Source organism: Myiozetetes cayanensis, unplaced genomic scaffold, assembly GCF_022539395.1.
Source record: "Myiozetetes cayanensis isolate MyiCay16 unplaced genomic scaffold, myiCay2020 scf4, whole genome shotgun sequence".
Classification (NCBI taxonomy): domain Eukaryota; kingdom Metazoa; phylum Chordata; class Aves; order Passeriformes; family Tyrannidae; genus Myiozetetes; species Myiozetetes cayanensis.
Genome location: NW_026087631.1, coordinates 60,690,852 through 60,708,013, shown reverse-complemented (window position 1 = coordinate 60,708,013; position 17,162 = coordinate 60,690,852). Strand labels below are relative to the sequence as shown.

At 36.1% G+C, this 17,162-nt stretch overlaps 1 protein-coding gene across 1 annotated transcript in view; it reads left to right on the top strand.

Annotated features, from left to right (window-relative positions):
- Positions 1-17,162, top strand: part of WDR70 (WD repeat domain 70) — a 129,583-nt gene that overhangs the window by 79,935 nt on the left and 32,486 nt on the right. The window contains exon 11 of the mRNA XM_050329099.1: positions 11,950-12,049. Coding sequence (XP_050185056.1) covers positions 11,950-12,049 — 100 coding nt within the window. The remainder of the gene's footprint in view (positions 1-11,949; positions 12,050-17,162) is intronic.

Sequence of the window (17,162 nt, the reverse complement as noted above, 5' to 3'; positions counted from 1 at the left end):
GTAAAAGCAGTGAGAGGTATATTTCTGTGCAGCTCTTGGTCATTCAGTTTGTTTTATTAGAAAAACCTAAAGCTCCCATATTTTAAAATGGTTAACAAAAGGAAAGCTATTACAGCTTGATCATGTGGATTAAGACCAAAAAAGTAGGAAACGAAGACTTCTGATCCATGGAAACATAGAGGTTTGCTGAAGATAAGTTACACTGAGGCATAGTTTTTGTATGTAACATTAGATTACATAATTTGACTCAGAGCAGGTTTGATAAAGAACATAGAGAGCAATTGTTTCATGGTTACTTCCACTAGAAGGTACACTTTTGTGCACTTTTGGATACAGCTTAAATAATTGGCCACAATATACTATAGAATTCCTCACTCTTAAAGAACATCTCATAAGTTTAATTAAAAATGGCATTTCTAGAGAATTCATAAGAAGATTATGAACCAAAGAGGTTGTTTTTGTGTCCCTGATTGTGAATGAGAAAACAAACTGCACAGCTATACCACATCGTGGCAGCAGGTACAGAACTAAACCAATCACATGAAACTACAAGTATTTATAATAATATTGTATTTTTTATAAGATAGCTTCAGTGAGCAGGATTCCTTCAACTCTAGGTATAAATCTCTTAATTCAGACCTGTTTGAATATAGGTGAGGCTTTCTTTATAAGTAAATAAAACTTCTTCCAGTGCAAAATATTTTAAAATAAAGGGGTTTTTTTCCATGATCTCCCTGTTTCCTAAAGTTTGTTTTCAACAGATGTTAGTGCTAAACAGTTAGCAGAGAGGGTGGTGAAATAGGTGGAGCATTGTCCAGCTGTGTTTTATTTAATGTGTGACTGCAGTGATACTACACAGACTGAAATCAGATACATCCATGAAACAGCTGCCTTCCTTAAACCAAGTTCTAAATTTCTCATGAGATAGAGAGCTAGACTTGGATATGACTTACCTATGTATTTCATACATTATGTGTAAATACATATAAAATGTGTCTAACTATGCCCAGAGACTTACACTGAAATTTTAGTTCAGTAGAATTGCTGAATGTGTGTCATCATTTTGAGCACTGGGAATTTAAACAACTTATTCTTAGATAATTCAACATATGTAATTTTCATTCAAAGTAAGCAGCATGTAGCCTTTATGGTTACTATTTCACTTGGTGCCATGTATATGTATCAATTCCAGATTTGGCTTGTGACTGTTCTGTGCTCAAAGCAGTCGCCAGTAATCAGCGCTTATATTTAATGTGCCAGATTATAAACTACTGTGCTCATTCACATACAAAGAGAGAGATGCTCTAAAAAAACCCGAATTTGTTGTATAATCATGGAGTGTGTTGCTTTTGTGGACTCCAAGAGGTCCCAATGAATGTAGCTGCTGTGATCAACACGTTCCCTGATACAAGCATATAGATGTGACTGCATTGTATTTCCCTACCCTTTTTTTGTCCTCACCTTTATGCAGGTTTGTGGTCTCATTTGGATGGCAGGTTGAGCCCAAGACCTGTAAGCAAACCATTTCCTGTTGAGGTCACCAGAGTGCACTGCATTGACCTTTATAGATTCTGTTTCACCAGGGCTCACAAGGGCAGAACTACTACAGGCAGTGCATTCCTGTCCTTGTAACAGGAGGACTGGTTTATATTCAGGACCACCTTGAAGAGCCTGAGTAATTTTTCAGAAGTAGGGACACCTGTTGCAGTCAGCAGAAAACATTTCATTTTTGCCAGCCACTGGCTTGTCACGTGTCACAAATATGAAAATACCTGCTTGATTTTGGTATTTGATGTGTTGAAGTGTGGCACCAAACTGAGTAAGAGTTGGCAGAGGTGTAGGAATGTTTTTTGTACTCCGGACAGGTCACTCTTGTTTCTTGGCTATTGCGTTGAGGGAGGAGGGCAAGTCTGTGTGTGTAAAACAAGTTTCAGTTTTGGTCTCCTTTGGAAATAAAGGTGGCTATATGAGAAAGTGAATCCACTGTCAAGTTGGTAAAAGGTTTATACTAGCAAACAAAAGCAAAGCAATGTGCAAACTCAGCAGTAATTTTCTCCCCCCCCCCCTTTTTTTTTTTTTTTTAATTTTTGAAGTGATAGTTTACTGTATTTTCATGTGTTATGGGAAGAGAAGTGGTGTACTTGTTGGTTTTGAATTTTCTTTTTCTTTATGTGAGAAAAACACAGATATTCTTGGGGATTAAGTGAATGATCTGTAGTTGCTGTTATTGAATGACTATATGTTTAAGTCATTGGTAAAATACAGCTGTTAAAGAAGACAAAATGAAGCAGCAGTAGACCCTAAAGGTAGACCATTATCAAGGAAACAATGAGGGAAAAGATGTCAAAGTAGTAATACTGGCAGTGGGTTCTTGATTTGATTTATTATGGTATGTTTTACAATGTGTGACAGAAAGGAGATGACACATTGTGATGCATATAACAACATTTTTCTTATGATGAATGGTTAAAGGTGGTTAGATCTTCTAGGGAAATTGAGAAGATATAGTATCCATGTGAGAAAATCAGGAACAGCTTTCATCATGTTGAATTTGTATTGCCAGCTAAACATTCACAAAGTGATGTCAAGGTGAACTAAGATGCTCAGCAGAGAGAGAATGGTGTACCTTTTCTTGGAAGGCAGTATAATGGCATGAAAATATTGGGAGTCATGGTTGTATATAAGGTGTTTAAAAATACACTGTAGAGTGAGAAGTTCAGTGACCAAGGCATCAAGTAATGGTGAATAGTCAGAGAAATTGAAAGATAATCATGCATCAGAGGGAATAGTGAAGAGGGGACCCAACATGTGTACGGGAGGTACTGGACCTCATAAAACAATGAAGAGAGGGAACAGAAAATAGATGCTTTTTTTCCCAAGGTTGATGAGAGTAAATATAGAGTAGCATCCCATGTTGGATTTGTCAGGGATAAATCTGTTGAGGTTCAGGGGAGAATTTAAATCAGATTGACAAGGAACGAGGATGGAGGAGAACACTGTGTTGGATGGAAAGGTCAGAGAGAGAAAGAGACTAAGAGAGAGAGAGAAATATGGAGCTATTTGGTGGAAAGTGGATGATGCAAATGAGATTTTGAGATACATGAATTGCTGCTTGTGAAAGTCCTATCTCTATGCTCTGAAGATGCCACTGCTGATGGAGAAGAAATTGCCAGGCATAAGTGTGAAATTATTGTGCTAAAATGAAGCTGGAAGGCTAGAATGAGAAAATAGAAGGAATCCCTTTGTTGGAGGGAGGGGAATTACAGGGTTGCTAGTGGTGAAGGAGAATTGTAGTCAAGAGAAGTACTGTAGTCAAGAAAGGTACTACAGAGTATCATAAAAAGTGGAAAGAAAAAAAGAAAAGAGGGTTTTGAAGCAACATTAATAGTAGATGAGAAGGCTAATTGCAGAATGAAAAATGCTGTAATGATTCTGTATTGTCAGAGACAAATTTTCATGGAGATACTGCAACCTCTTTGAAGGAGTCTTGGATACAGATTAGGACATTTTTACATTGCTGTAGTTTTAATACTCAACTTATTATTTATATCAAATTAGACAGAAAGGATCAATCAATTTAAGCATCTTGATTTCAAACAAAAAATGACATCTTCTCATATTGAGATAGTAATTTGATTTTATAAAACTAATTTTAAAAGTGGCACATATTAGAAATTTATTCAGGAATCACACTGTAGAACAGGAAGCAGCTTTTTCTCTAAAAGATACTACAAGGTTTTTCACACTACCCAACGCTTAGGTACTGGATTGCTGCTCTAAAGGTGAGCTTGGAACACTGTTCAGTTAGTGTAAACCACTTGCAGGAAACAATTGTTGAAATTTTGCTTTCACTTTGCTAATTTTTTCCTTACAAATGTGTAGGGATTTTTATTTGTTTGCTTACTTAGCTAGTCAATTATATTAAATTATTGTGAGAAAAATGCAGCATCAAAGAAGGAACTATAGAACTGAGATAAGAATGTTGCTGGAAAGGAAAAAGAAGTTTACTTGAGTTACCTTTTTTTTTAAATTTTTTTTTCCCCAACCAGCTTCTTACTTTTTCATTTTACTCATCTGTAACTCTGGGGCCTAATTCTGAAGTTGCTGAACTCATCAGGTAAAATTCTAAGTTAAAAGTATCTGAAATTGAGGGTACTTAGGAACTCTGAATCTTGCAGATTAATAGCAACATATCTTGGATTATTTAAAAAGTGTGTATCACGCACTATCCAGATGTGTCCAGGAGACCTGTAAACACAAGAAAAGGAGTTTCCTTCTCAAAACCAGCTTCTCTCAACAACTTACTTCATTGAATGATGATGGAATTTTAGTTTTCCAGTGACTTAAAAAAATAAATTCATAAATTCTTTGGAAACTGGTGTTAAGTATATTGAGCTAATAATCTCAGCCACTGCATACAATATTATAAATCACTGAGGCTCAGAGTTAAGAATGCTCATTCTATCACTGAAATGCTTCATGTGGCAAAATACCACTTAATCGCTTTAACCGAGGCTTTCTTCCATCTTCACATTTCAATCCAAATAAATAAAACCCAATCCGTATTTTTTTAAAATTATGTAATTTTAATTAATATGCAGAGAAAAATACGGCATGATGGTTTGCAGTACATTTTTGTCAGAAAAATCAAATAATGTGAAGAAATAATAGCTTGGTATGTTACAAGAACTTTTAGAGAAATTTCTTAGAGAAATACACCCATCTTCTTAGAATATGCATATGCTAGCTACTATTTTCGGCAAGCAAATTAATTTGTAATACCACCATCTTTGATAACTCACCTTTTTTGGCTCAAGTGTTAGCGAACCAGGAACATTAGCTTAATGTAAATTTCTGTGTATTTTCAGCTATATTTCACTCTACTCACACTGTACTTCAACTACATCACAAAACTGGATCTTAAGATTTGGGAGCACTGAAGACTCAAAGAATATGAGAAATTACGTTGAATTGTTGTGGGAATAACTTTGTCATAGTTGCTTTTTGAAGACATCTTAGTAACTTCTTCATATTGTTTATATATATATATCTATATCTATATCTATATATATATGCTTGTTTATTGCCAACAGGAAAAAAGGTACTTTTAATTGATATGAACCATCCAGTGTTGGCTTGGGTGAGTTTGAAGCAATCTGTGGATTTCAGTGGGGTTCTAGTATATCTTAACTATTAATGAAATAACGATCAGATTTGATTGTTTTCTGGAAGGCAAAGGAACCTTCAACAGCTGGGCAAGTCTAAGACTGTGTAAGGCTGATTAATTTTGTAAGAGGCAAAAGGAGTGATAGGCTTTTTTGTTGGTTTACAAAAGCCATATTTATGATAGGATAAAGGAAGAAAAATGTGAATGTACTAGGATAGCATGAGATGGATTTGATAAGTTATGAAAAGATACAGAAGAACGTTTCTTTTACATCCTTGTATGTTTTTCTCATGCAGTGTAAAAAATCCCCAAAGAAAGCCAACTGAATAGTTTCCAAAAGCTATTTTTATTAGTAATATTTATCATTTTTGTGGCCAAGATAGGTTGTTTTCTCAAATGCAAAGTTTTACTGTGTAGCCAAACATTCAGCTGGGGTTTCATTTTCAAACCATTAGGCAAATATTTAGCAATGCTATTAAGAAGCCATCTTTCTAAAATAGTTTCCTAAAATCCTTCTTGATGAATTAGCTTAAACAAGACGAAATTGTTTCTGTGGTCAGCAATATTCTTAGAAATTGAATGTTCTAAGTGGTGAAGGAAGCTTGGGCAGATAGGAAGGTCTCTCTCATCACTCTGAAGTAGATCAGAGACATTTCTAAGACAGGCCAGCTCGCCTGCTTGCTTCCTTGTTTTGCCTAAAACCACATATGGTCAAATGTCTTGGGTGTCTTGCCACATCACCTTCTGTGTAAATGTTTATATTATTTCTCTTCAATAGAAATCAAGTTTTTGTATCAGTTGCAATTATCAAAACAATAATTTTTGACAGTTGACACTGCTGTATGGCTGCTCTTCTAAGATTGCTCTTTCCCTTAATAGCCCAGAATTTCATGACTAAGCATTTCACACTTCTGTTTTTATTTTTATTCATAGTTGCATAATATAAAGCATGATTCATTGCAATGGACTGAATATTTTATAAATTTAAAAAATAATAATAGACCTTTTTTTTTTCCCCCCCGTGTAGGTTTTTCATTGCAATATAGTAGCTAAAAAAAACCCTGCAGAATTTTTTAAAAAAAACCAAGTCTTTTATGTGTTCAGTAATTGTAAATAACTACATAATGAAACGTGACAGATTGTTGAAGGGTATTGAACCACTGCTGAGTGTGAGAGATAAAGAAATCTCAAAGACTTCCCACCCAGAAAAAGACCTTAGTTGCAACAGATGAGAATATAATGGATGCACAAGACAGTTAAATACAATTGTCAGTCAGATGTCTTGGTTATGGCAAATAAAATTATGTTACTGTATTCATAATTGGTTAGTTAAGATTGAGAGAAAGGAAGGAGTGTTCCACATCTGCTAATGATACATGTAGATGTCATTTAGTTAGAAAATAACAGAGAAGAGCAAATCATGTAAGCGTGTAATCTTGTAAACACTGAAACCTCAGATTTCACAAGTTAATCTTGTTTTGCATCAGTATGTTCATTACTGAAACAGCATCCATTTCTACACCACGGGAAGTGGTATTGAAGAGCTGTCACATAAATTGAAAGCTTGGGGATCATGTTTATGGAGACTTAAAAAAGCATCTGATACAGTCTGCAACTGCCTACTCAGGGAAAATATTGAGAAATTCCTGAATTCGGCTGACATATGTAGACCTGATAATTTTAAAGTGATATACGAAACCCAGATAGTGCACTTACATTTCTTTTCTGGATTATAATGGAGAGCAAAGCAGATATGCTTCCTTCAGTAGAGCTGGCTGAAGGGGGGATGGGGAAGTAGCCATTTGGAGAGTTTAACTCGAGGAACCTGTCTGTCTTGTCAGCTGTGATCACAGCTCTGAGATGTTGGCTGTCTCTGATGGGATCACTTTCAACAAAGACCCAGGCAGCTTTGCTCAACTGTGACTAAAAAAGGTTTCTAGTTTGTTGTTTGATTTCTTTTTCAGCTTTATAACTCATACCTTTGTCACCCTGAGACTGGCCTATGATAATATGTTATCTTAGAAAGCTTTTACGTTTGCTAAGAATTATAACTTTCACAGCTGAATGTTGTCAGTGTCAACCATTTTGTTTTCCTGAAAGTATCTCAGGTGAAAAGACTCTTTTAAAGCCCAAACACCATACACAGCTTGGGACTTGCTTGTCTGGCATCTCTGCCAAGCTAGTTTGAAACTAGTGTAAATCCCAATTTCCAGCTCTCAAGGAGCCTTGGAAACATTCCTTGATGTGAAAGAGAGGAAACAGCTGGTATGGAGGGCCCTGGAGGCATCTCTAGAGATGAGTTTCCCTGTTCATGTCACACCTTCTTTGTAATGGATCAAACTGAAGTGGATTGCACGTTACTAGTGGCACACTCATTATTAGACAGAGTTCCTTTTGCTGTAGACATGATTGTGTTTTTATGGTTGACTGTGTTCACACTAACAAGTAAAATTTTGCTACACGTCTGTAATACAGGAAAAGATTGATACAGCAATCTTTGTAGATCTCACTTTCCCCAAGGCCTGTCTTAATTTACTGCCTGTGCTTTTAAAAAATCTAGAAGATGTTAGGAATAAAAAGGAAGAAGAATTTCTTGGCTGGGACATTCAATGTTTTGTTAAAAGAAAAGCGGGGGGGCAGAATGTGGGAAGCATTATAATCTTGGGAAAGTGTTGGCTTACTGTGAAATACTGTATCCCAGAAACAATGTGGAAAGTTCAAAAATTTCATTGGTTAATCATACCGTTGTTTTTCTCATGGACATGACTTGGATTTCTGAGGTGAACAAACTGAGTAGATCTATTGCTTTTGTTAGAATATGTTTTATTTAGGCTTTTTGAGCAGAAGATCAGTTGTGTGATGCAGAACTGTAACCACGTGGCTCTGTAGGCCATTCGTTTGTGATAAATGTTTAATGCGCTACTGGCATCTTCTCTTCCCATATGGGTCCTCTTCAATCCACCCAGATTTTTGTACAAGGGATGCTCATTACTGATGCTCTGGTCACGTACCTTCCAGCTCACAACTCTTCCCTTACCAATCCTTTCTCTACCTTGCTTTTGTCTTCTGCCTCTCTTCCTCTCTGAGGACTGCAGCAATATTGCAAATCCTGACATGTATTTTTTTTGATATGTACAACTATCCTTTCTCACATGTGCTTCATGTTTTCTGCCTGTCATCTCATTTGCACACAAGTACAGTCAGCTGTAATTACTTAACAAAAATATATGTGCTAATACAAAACTAGGAAGAAAGTGCTTACATTGCTGAAGTTGTTAGCTAGAAAGCCTTTAAACAAGTTGCAGAAGATAATGGTTTACTGCAGACTTTGCTGAAGTAACTAAACCTTTTAAAAATATTGAGGACTGGTGAACTTATCAAACTTTGTGTGGCACATGACTGTTACTTTTTAATAACAGACACCTCTGCAGCAAAAGGAGAAGGGTACTGAAGGAGATATGTAGATACACTTTGCCCTAATTATCTTTATATCTTTATCTAATATTTCAATGCTCTCCCCTTCTTGAATCAGATTTTTGAATTGTGTACATTAGTTCTGGTGTTTCATGTCTTTCCAACAAGAAACATTCTGATAACAATTTTTTTTGCTAATGATTTGTTAGCAAGATTAGACATCTGTTAAAAATATTAGGAGGTCAGAGGTCAAACACATTATTTTCTTTGAAAACTGCAGTGAACGTTTGCCAGTATATGTAAAAACTTCTTGTTCAACCTTCTATCATTTTTAGAGCAACCTTCAATCACTTTAGAATATTTGATTTAATATTACAATTCAGGGTTATATTTCCTTTGCAGAATAATATATGGAGGGCAAGCATGCAAGCTCAAAGTTAGGAAAACAATCTTTTTACTGGTGAACCGAGCAAATTTATGTTTAAAGACAAACAGAAATGCTGATGCATTCTTACTATCCCTTCTGTGCAAGTCTTGTTTTACATGAAATCCTAAGGCATGAAAACTGGATAGAATTGTGCTAAATTAATTCTATTGGTTTTGGTTTTTATGATTAAGGGGGTAAATAAGGTCAGTCTTTGATATCTGTATGTTGCTGTTTTCCTTTTTCTGTAGCAGTGTTGGAGAAGGGTAAGAACCTGTTGAAGTACAATTGAGACTGCTCCACAGTCAGTGACATAAGTCATAAAGTCATTTAGGTCAGGAAAGACTCTTTTAAAAAGTTCTTCAGGTCCCACCATTAACCTTAACTCTGCCGAGTCCACCACTAGATCATGTCCCTAAGGGCCACATCTACGTGTCTTTTGAATACCTCCAGGGGTGGTGACTCAACCACTTCACTGGGCATCCTCTTCCAATGCTTGATCACTCTTTCAGTGAAAAAATTTTTCCTAATACTCAATCTAAACTTTCCGTGACACAACTTTGGGCCAGTTTAAGGTGAGTTGTTTAATTCCTGAAAGAGACAGTTTAGGTTTTATTAATGAATTCATAAATTCATGCTAAATAAAATCAGTATCTTTGACCCTAGGAAAATAACGATATTTCTGAACTGGTGTGTAGTGTGCTATCCATAGATGTTTGGGTTTTTTATTAATTAAATATGAAAGAAAAGGCATTAGTTGGACCTCAGATCTTTTCTGTATATTAATTTGTATCCAACACAAAACAAAAGGGAGGTATTTCAGATTGATTAAGGATGAAATTAAAGGAAAATATCCTACATCCTCACATTAAGTTGGACAGCAGAGTGAAAAAAATCATATTTTAATGTAAGTATGTCAATGTGCCTGGAAGGGATAAGAATGTTGTGGAGCCCAAGGTTTTTCCAGTTCGTCTAACTAGCTTAATATCATAATGTAATATTTCTGATTTTTTTTAATGTGTGATTATTAACCATTTATGATGGTTTTGCAAGTGTCTGTGGTGTTTCTTAGAAAATATATAATTTTAATTGCTTATTTTAGTTTAACAAATACTACTGAAAATTTATTTTCTGATAACCAATTCACACTTTATCCTTTGTATGTTACAGCATACTTGGAAAATTTTATGTAATTGGATGCATAAAATAAGGTTTTTAGTATTTACAAACACTCCCACCAAAGACATACAGTTGTAAACTGCAGTCTGTTCATAGACTTACTCCCAGGTATAAAAAGTTACCTAGAAGTGAGAGTAATTTCAAAACAATTACTAAGGCTAAATGTAAGCCATTATATTCTATCTCCAAAATACTACAAGAAGCATGTACTTGGTATTCAAAGTCCTCCCTTGTTTGTTGAAGAGTCATTTGTGGAGGGAATGCCTCATGTGACTCTTCTCAATATTTGGCAAAATCTGCACATCGAAATAAGATTGCAGTAATTATTAATGTCATCACAAAAGATTCTTTAGCTTTAGAACCAAATTTAGAACAAATATTCTGAAGGGTAAACAACATTAGGTGCTTTACTAGTTTTGTTCTTTTACTGCAAAATAGCCCATAAAAAAGAGCCCTAGTAAGGTGCATGTCAAAAATTAGAAGGTTCAGTAACTGGAGATTCCTGTGCAAGCTGAATTCAGCCCGTGTAACTGCATTTTGTGATCACGTCCTCCTTTTGTATTCTGTAGAACTGTGTCTCTTTTAATGCATAGTTTGGATAGAAATCACTGAGCAGCTGCTCAGGGATTCTAGGGCTGACTTTCTGCATGCTATTCAAACACCCCTCTGAAAATATACTCCACTATGCATATTTTTCTCTTTTACTCATCACTGCAATAAATAAAGGACTTTAAGGTCGCTAATTTGTCACCTTCTCCTCTGCGTGTATTAAACCTTATCTTACAGACAGGAAGATGAGATACAGTTGTACTGGTAACCTTTAAGTCTTGAATGCTTAATTTTACAGCTGTATGAATTAGTTTTCTGTTATGAAAAGAGGGTAAGTGAGGAGCATAGTTACCTACGTGTAAGGAATCAACCTGTCTGAAATTCCTTTGTCTTTGTATCTTTCTTTTCTCTTTTCTTCCATTTTCCCTTCCTCTGTATGAAAGATTTCTTGGTATCTTAGCTGAGACCTTTATATTTGGTTGGGAAGTAGGCAATCTTGATTTTGCAAGTGTTAAAATTTAATTTGAGGTTCATCCCTTTTTAATAGAACTTTTAGGTATTTTACCAAATAATGGTTTAATAAATAAGAATAAAATGTTAACCTGAAGGTAATTTCAACCTTTCTTTAGAATTATCAGCAAAATAGAAATAATTAAAATAAAATATACATCATTCCCAACTGTGGAACTTTATTGCAGCTAAATGGAACAGAAATTTCAAAATATCTGAATGTTGTTCTATTATGTAAGCCATGAAGTTTGTCAGGGATTAAGTTTGGCAAAAGTAAGTTCCTCCAGTCCTTCTTTGAAGTCCTTTCAAAAGTATGTATATTGTGTTTTGTTAATTTTTGTAACTACAAACCTGCTTAGGGGAGTGTTGAGAACTGTCTTAAAATGTATTTTGATCTTAACCAGGCATAACTACTTTTTGTTCAGTGCTGGTGGGAGCACTAAATGTGTACTCTATAATTAAATCTATGAAGAAGTTAAATTTTGCGTTCAAGACCTTATTATGAGAGCCTATTCTGAAACGTATATGACGTTTTTAAAAGGCTGTTGAAGTATTTAGCTGCTGTACCTCCTAATAAAGGCAGGGGTTTCTGTTTAAATTTGGGAATAGAGTCAGAGTACACAAAGTGCTATAAAATGCTTGTCCCACTTGGAGTCATTTTGCTTGTAGTGTCTGTTTTGTAATGTTTTGTTTGTTTGACAAACAGGTACATACGAAGTTCCACTGCAGGCAAGCCCATGCTTCAGGCACTGACACTTCATGCTTGACATTTTCCTATGATGGTACTGTCCTTGCCAGCCGGGGAGGTAGGTGATTGAAAGAACCCTGTGATATGTTGAATATAAGGCAGTTTTAGCTTCAGTAAGTTGAAATTGTTCTTTAAACGAGCCATATAAATTGAATCATTGTTAAAAGGAATTGCTTATGATGGAGATAAGGTAGTGAAATGAGACACTAGCGATTAAAATCTGAAGTGTTTCGCAATTTACTGCTTTTATTTGATACACCATACAATACTGTGTTCCTGAATGTACATTTTACAGCATGTAAGAAATTTTTTAAGAGAACTATGCTGATTATATTACACAGTTCCTGATCTGTCTTCTTGTCTAGCATGAATAATACACCAAAAGGAAATTAATGGCTGAATTATAAAGAAAACAAGTCCAGTTTTACTGGTTAGCTCTTTCTGGGAAGATTACTGGCTCTCGATAACCATATCTCTGGTCTGGATTTCTTAATTCCTCATGCAACTTCCTTAGGTAGTGTCCTTTTCTGTCCTATTTGGAATTTTTATTTAATCTGTATTAGAAACCTCAAAAGTTTATGACTGGGATTGACTGGCCAAGATGTACTTGAATGGCAGAAAAATTTGAAATGTCCACAGGACTCGGACAAAAGTCTTATGTTTCAGACTTCAGATAGAAGTTTTATGAACAGATGTTTGATAGCAGAACAAGTCTTGAGAAGGCAAAGATGTATTTGAGGACTCATTCACTTAATTATTGGAATAGGATGTTGTCTATTGAAGACAACAACATTTCATGGAGAGATTTGTCCACCCAGTATTTTGCAGGCAGGTGCAAGCATACAATCCAAGCTGTCTGGATGGAAACCAGCTGTAACCAGAAGCTCTGTGTATGCATTAGCATTGCCTCAAGGCCAAATAAACAGGCCTAGGGAGAGGCAGTATACATTCATGTCGGCTGACGTTGTGCCTAACATATGTACAGGACATCTGGTCAGTAGGTACATAGACAGAATGAGATTACATATACAAAATACCAGAATAGAGGTATTCATAGATGGCAAAACCTCTGAAGCAGGGGATGTGATTCCTAGCCAAGGGCTGTAGCTTGCAATTGCTTTGTGTCCTCCCTGTCCCCCGTCTGTGATGGGTAGAGTGGCACAAGTGCATATGGGTGAGTGGAATGTAACTGCTGCTGATGCTGCCTCACTCACTCTGTCTTGCCACATTTCAATAGATTCCAAACATTGTTTCCCAGAAACCATCTTTCAGAGTAAGCTGACGGAACTCTTGTCCTTGATGACGCTAGGCTTAGGGACTGCTAATGGCACTTTGATTGTTTCCTAATTGCTGTTCAGGCTCCTGGATCCAGAGTTCTACTGCCACTCTACCCATCATGAATGGGTTCTAAGTGGTTGAGGTAAAAGCTCTCAACTTTGCTTGTCCTTACTGAACCAGACTCTTACTGCGTGTGAACCTTCTCCTTCTGGGAAGGCAGGTGAACTGTGTCTCTTTCCATTCTGCACTAAGTAAAATGCTGCTTCTGTCTGCTAGTGGTGGTGTTCCCAAAAAATTCACATAAACATACATGATGAGATTTAGGGATAACCTCATTGTGCTTTTAAATATAAGAGCAAACAAGGTTAATACTTATGTGAGGAGTATTCACTAGTGCTTGAAACGTCCATTTATGTAAATTCTCTTCTGTTTCACATTTATAAATGTAGATGACATAAAATGACCTTTCCATATTTTTATTGCATGTGGCACTTTTGATTGCCTGTTCTTCCTTATCTGTCTCCAAGTTTTGTGTCATGTTAAACAGACTTTCATTTACTTATGTTTTATCTGCCACAGTCTGCTCTAAGCTGTATAAAATGTTGATTGATTGTTTGCAGAATGTAAGACTGCATGGAAATTTGACCACTCAGTGTGGATAAAAGTGCTACCTTTGTCTAGCATATTAAAAAAAAAAAAAGCTCTGTGTGCACTATGCTAGGGAATAAGGAGGATTCATACCTTATTTTGACTTGTTTGGTTAGGGCTTTAATATGAGTATTGTTTTGGATCTGTACCAACGAAAGCAGATGTGGATCCAGCATTCATAGATTAACACACCTGCCAAGTGCTGAGGATCAAAGAGAGGGATAGTTGTTTGGGGCATGGGAACTTTCATTGAAAGCCTGATGGGCTTTCCTGCATCTGATGTAGATTCTGTGTTGGATATGAGAGAGCTGAGGCACAACTCAGCTGCAGGCACAAGGGAAAACGAAAACCTAAGGAGCTGCTTATGAAAGTTTCCAGTCTTATTCTTGTTGGGTATTAGGTAGTAACTTGACAGAAACTTAAGAAAGTGATATTTTTGCATGCTTGAAGCCATGAATGATCGAATTTGGAGAACATTTTCTTTGTTTAGCAGGGAAAAGGGTAAGCAGTAGGACTGGACTTGGGGAGCTATTGTAAAAATTTTAAATATAAAAAAACCTTTTCTTGACTCCTGATATGTATGGGAGTTAGTTTTTGTCATAATATGAAACAAGGACTTCCTTAATTCCATGAATCTCATGACAGCTTTTAGTTTTGGGGGTTCATCTGTTCTCTGTGGTACAGGCACTGTGTGGACTCACTGTCATTTTAATGAGTAAATTTATATAGGAAAAATAAATTCAACACAGTCAGACCCAAACAAAAAATAATTCACATCAAAACCGTCAGATAGCTTATGTAGATACACACTTTCATCTGAGCTCAAAAAAAAGTTTTGGTGTTTCTTTTAGAGATTTTTTATTTGGTTTTGGGTTTGTTTCTGGTTTAGGTTTGTTTGTTTGTTTGTTTTTAATATTGAATCATATTTCTCTTTTCACAGCATTTTTGAGGAAAAATAAAAATTTCATTTTGCAGTTGGATTAAAATGTAGATACACCTTGAGTACAGTTTTCTCAAGGATTATGCAGCAGCATGTATAGTGACTTCCTATTTTGTGTAGAGGAATAATATATTGCTCTTTATAGTAAATACGGACATTAGCATTTTAAAAATCAGATGGGTTTATGTCAAGTAATCTGAACACTGTTCATTCCAACGATGCCAAAAATGCATTCGTTAGCTTTAATGTTTCAATATCAACTATTTGCAACACTTGGAGCTGACGTGGCTTTCTCAAAGTCTTCCAATATCCTCCTCTTCCATGCATTTAGAGAAGATGGTGCACTTTAAGATCTGACTAGGCTGGCATGGATGCAGGTGATGGTGAGAGCTGTCACAAATGTAGGTGCAGAAGCCTTGATTTGTGACTTCCGCCCTGAGACCTTTGGCTGCGGTCCCACTGTTTGGTGCCCTCCAAAGGTCATTCTTTGGTTGTTGCAGCTCCTCCTGCAGAACCAGTACAGAACAGAGAAGCACATACCTTGTTCTGTAAGGTACCTCTCTCCACACACACAGTAGAAGCCTTCACAGAAAGGGTCAGAGTTTATAAACATATTCTGGTCCCCCTTGTAAGCCTTGTTACACTTTGTATTTCCTATTCCTTTTTTAAATTCCCATTTTCTATGTTTCTTTGCTTTCCCCAGTGATCTCTGTGAACAGCTTGTGTCCTTGAGCTTTGCTTTCATCACAGGGCTCACCCTTTTAGTGTTACTGACTGTAAGCTTTTGAGTTTCTGGCAGCACTTTTTCTTCTTTTGGGCCCATTCACATTCGTGAGCTTGTCTTCCTACTCAGCGTTTTCTGAAGAGAGAACTAAAAATCAGATAAAATCTTTCTAGTATCAGTACACTGGCCTTATTTTGACTAAAAGGCATTTGCAAAATGCCTATCTTGGCTCACCAAAGACTGTTTTTCTAGGACCTAATTGTTACCTCTTCATAAATCCAGTGCTCAATACTATTGGTATAATGGTGTCTGACCTAATTGTGTCAGACTTGAGCCTGTTTATTGGTATCCTTTTTATTAAAATGGCAAAAAATAGAGTTTGAAAAGCTACTAAAAAGGCTATAAAAGCTTTAAGTAATCCTGCCAGACTTCAGAGAAGTCTGCCATCAAGAAAAAATACTGAATGATCTCAGTGGACTATTTTGAATGCTACATACTAAACTACAGAACTTCTGTTTATACGTTTTTGTTTAAGGATAACTAGGGTTTTTTCATGTATAAGGTAATTAAAAACAGAACAATAGTGCTACAGCTCGAGTAAAGAAGCCTTTTAAGCATTGGTAGTAGAATGCTACTGGAAAAAATCCTTGCTATTGAGGAAAGTTAATACTCTGTTATCTTTGTAACAGTGATTCCAACTCAGAACACAAATTAGATTCAGTAACCAATATCACATTTGCACACAGAAAATTTTCCTTAGGAAAACCAAATTAGGAACAGTGAATTAGGGCAAATTCTTAATGATGGTAGGAGTTTCACAGCATTAGCCAAGTGTTTTTACTAGCGTTTCTCCCTTTCCAAATACTTAATTGTCTATTTCTGCACAGTTAAATACAGCGTTGACTTGAAAACAACCACAACTTTGAGTCCTACTAGAGTCTTCTAATTTTTTTACCAGGCCATTACATTTTCTTGATAGCAGAAGAGCTGTAGCTGCTCCATGTCTGACTGCATCTCTCCTGCTGAAATATGGGAGGACTACGACTTGAAGATCATGTCAAGGCTCATTCCACTGGAAACAGAACAGCTTTGGCTGCTAACTGTATAACTGTCCCCATCCAGGAGTTTTGCAAAGTGGACAAATGGTGTCCTTTGCATACACTTACAAAGTACTGATGCTTTAGATGTAGCATCTTGGCCATAAGTGGGGTTTTTTTGTTGGGGGTGGGAGGGAGAAGGGAGGGTGGATTTTACAAGACTAAATACTTTGGAGTGCTTAGGATGGAGTCTACAGAGAAACAATAAGAAAACAGATATTCCCAAAATAGGGACTCAACATTTTTCTTTGTTGTAATTTTTTAGCTTCTACTCTGCTCTAGACATCATTTATTTAAGTTGTCCACTTCTTAAAAATATTTTGTAGTAAGGAGTTATCCTAGTCTTTAATATAAACATACATGATGTATGAGGCCACACATTACTGCTTTCTCTGTAAAGGGCACTACTGACCTTGATTTCTTTTGTTACAGCGTGTTACTTTTTTAAAAAACATTTCCAAGGCTATGAATGCACAACATACTT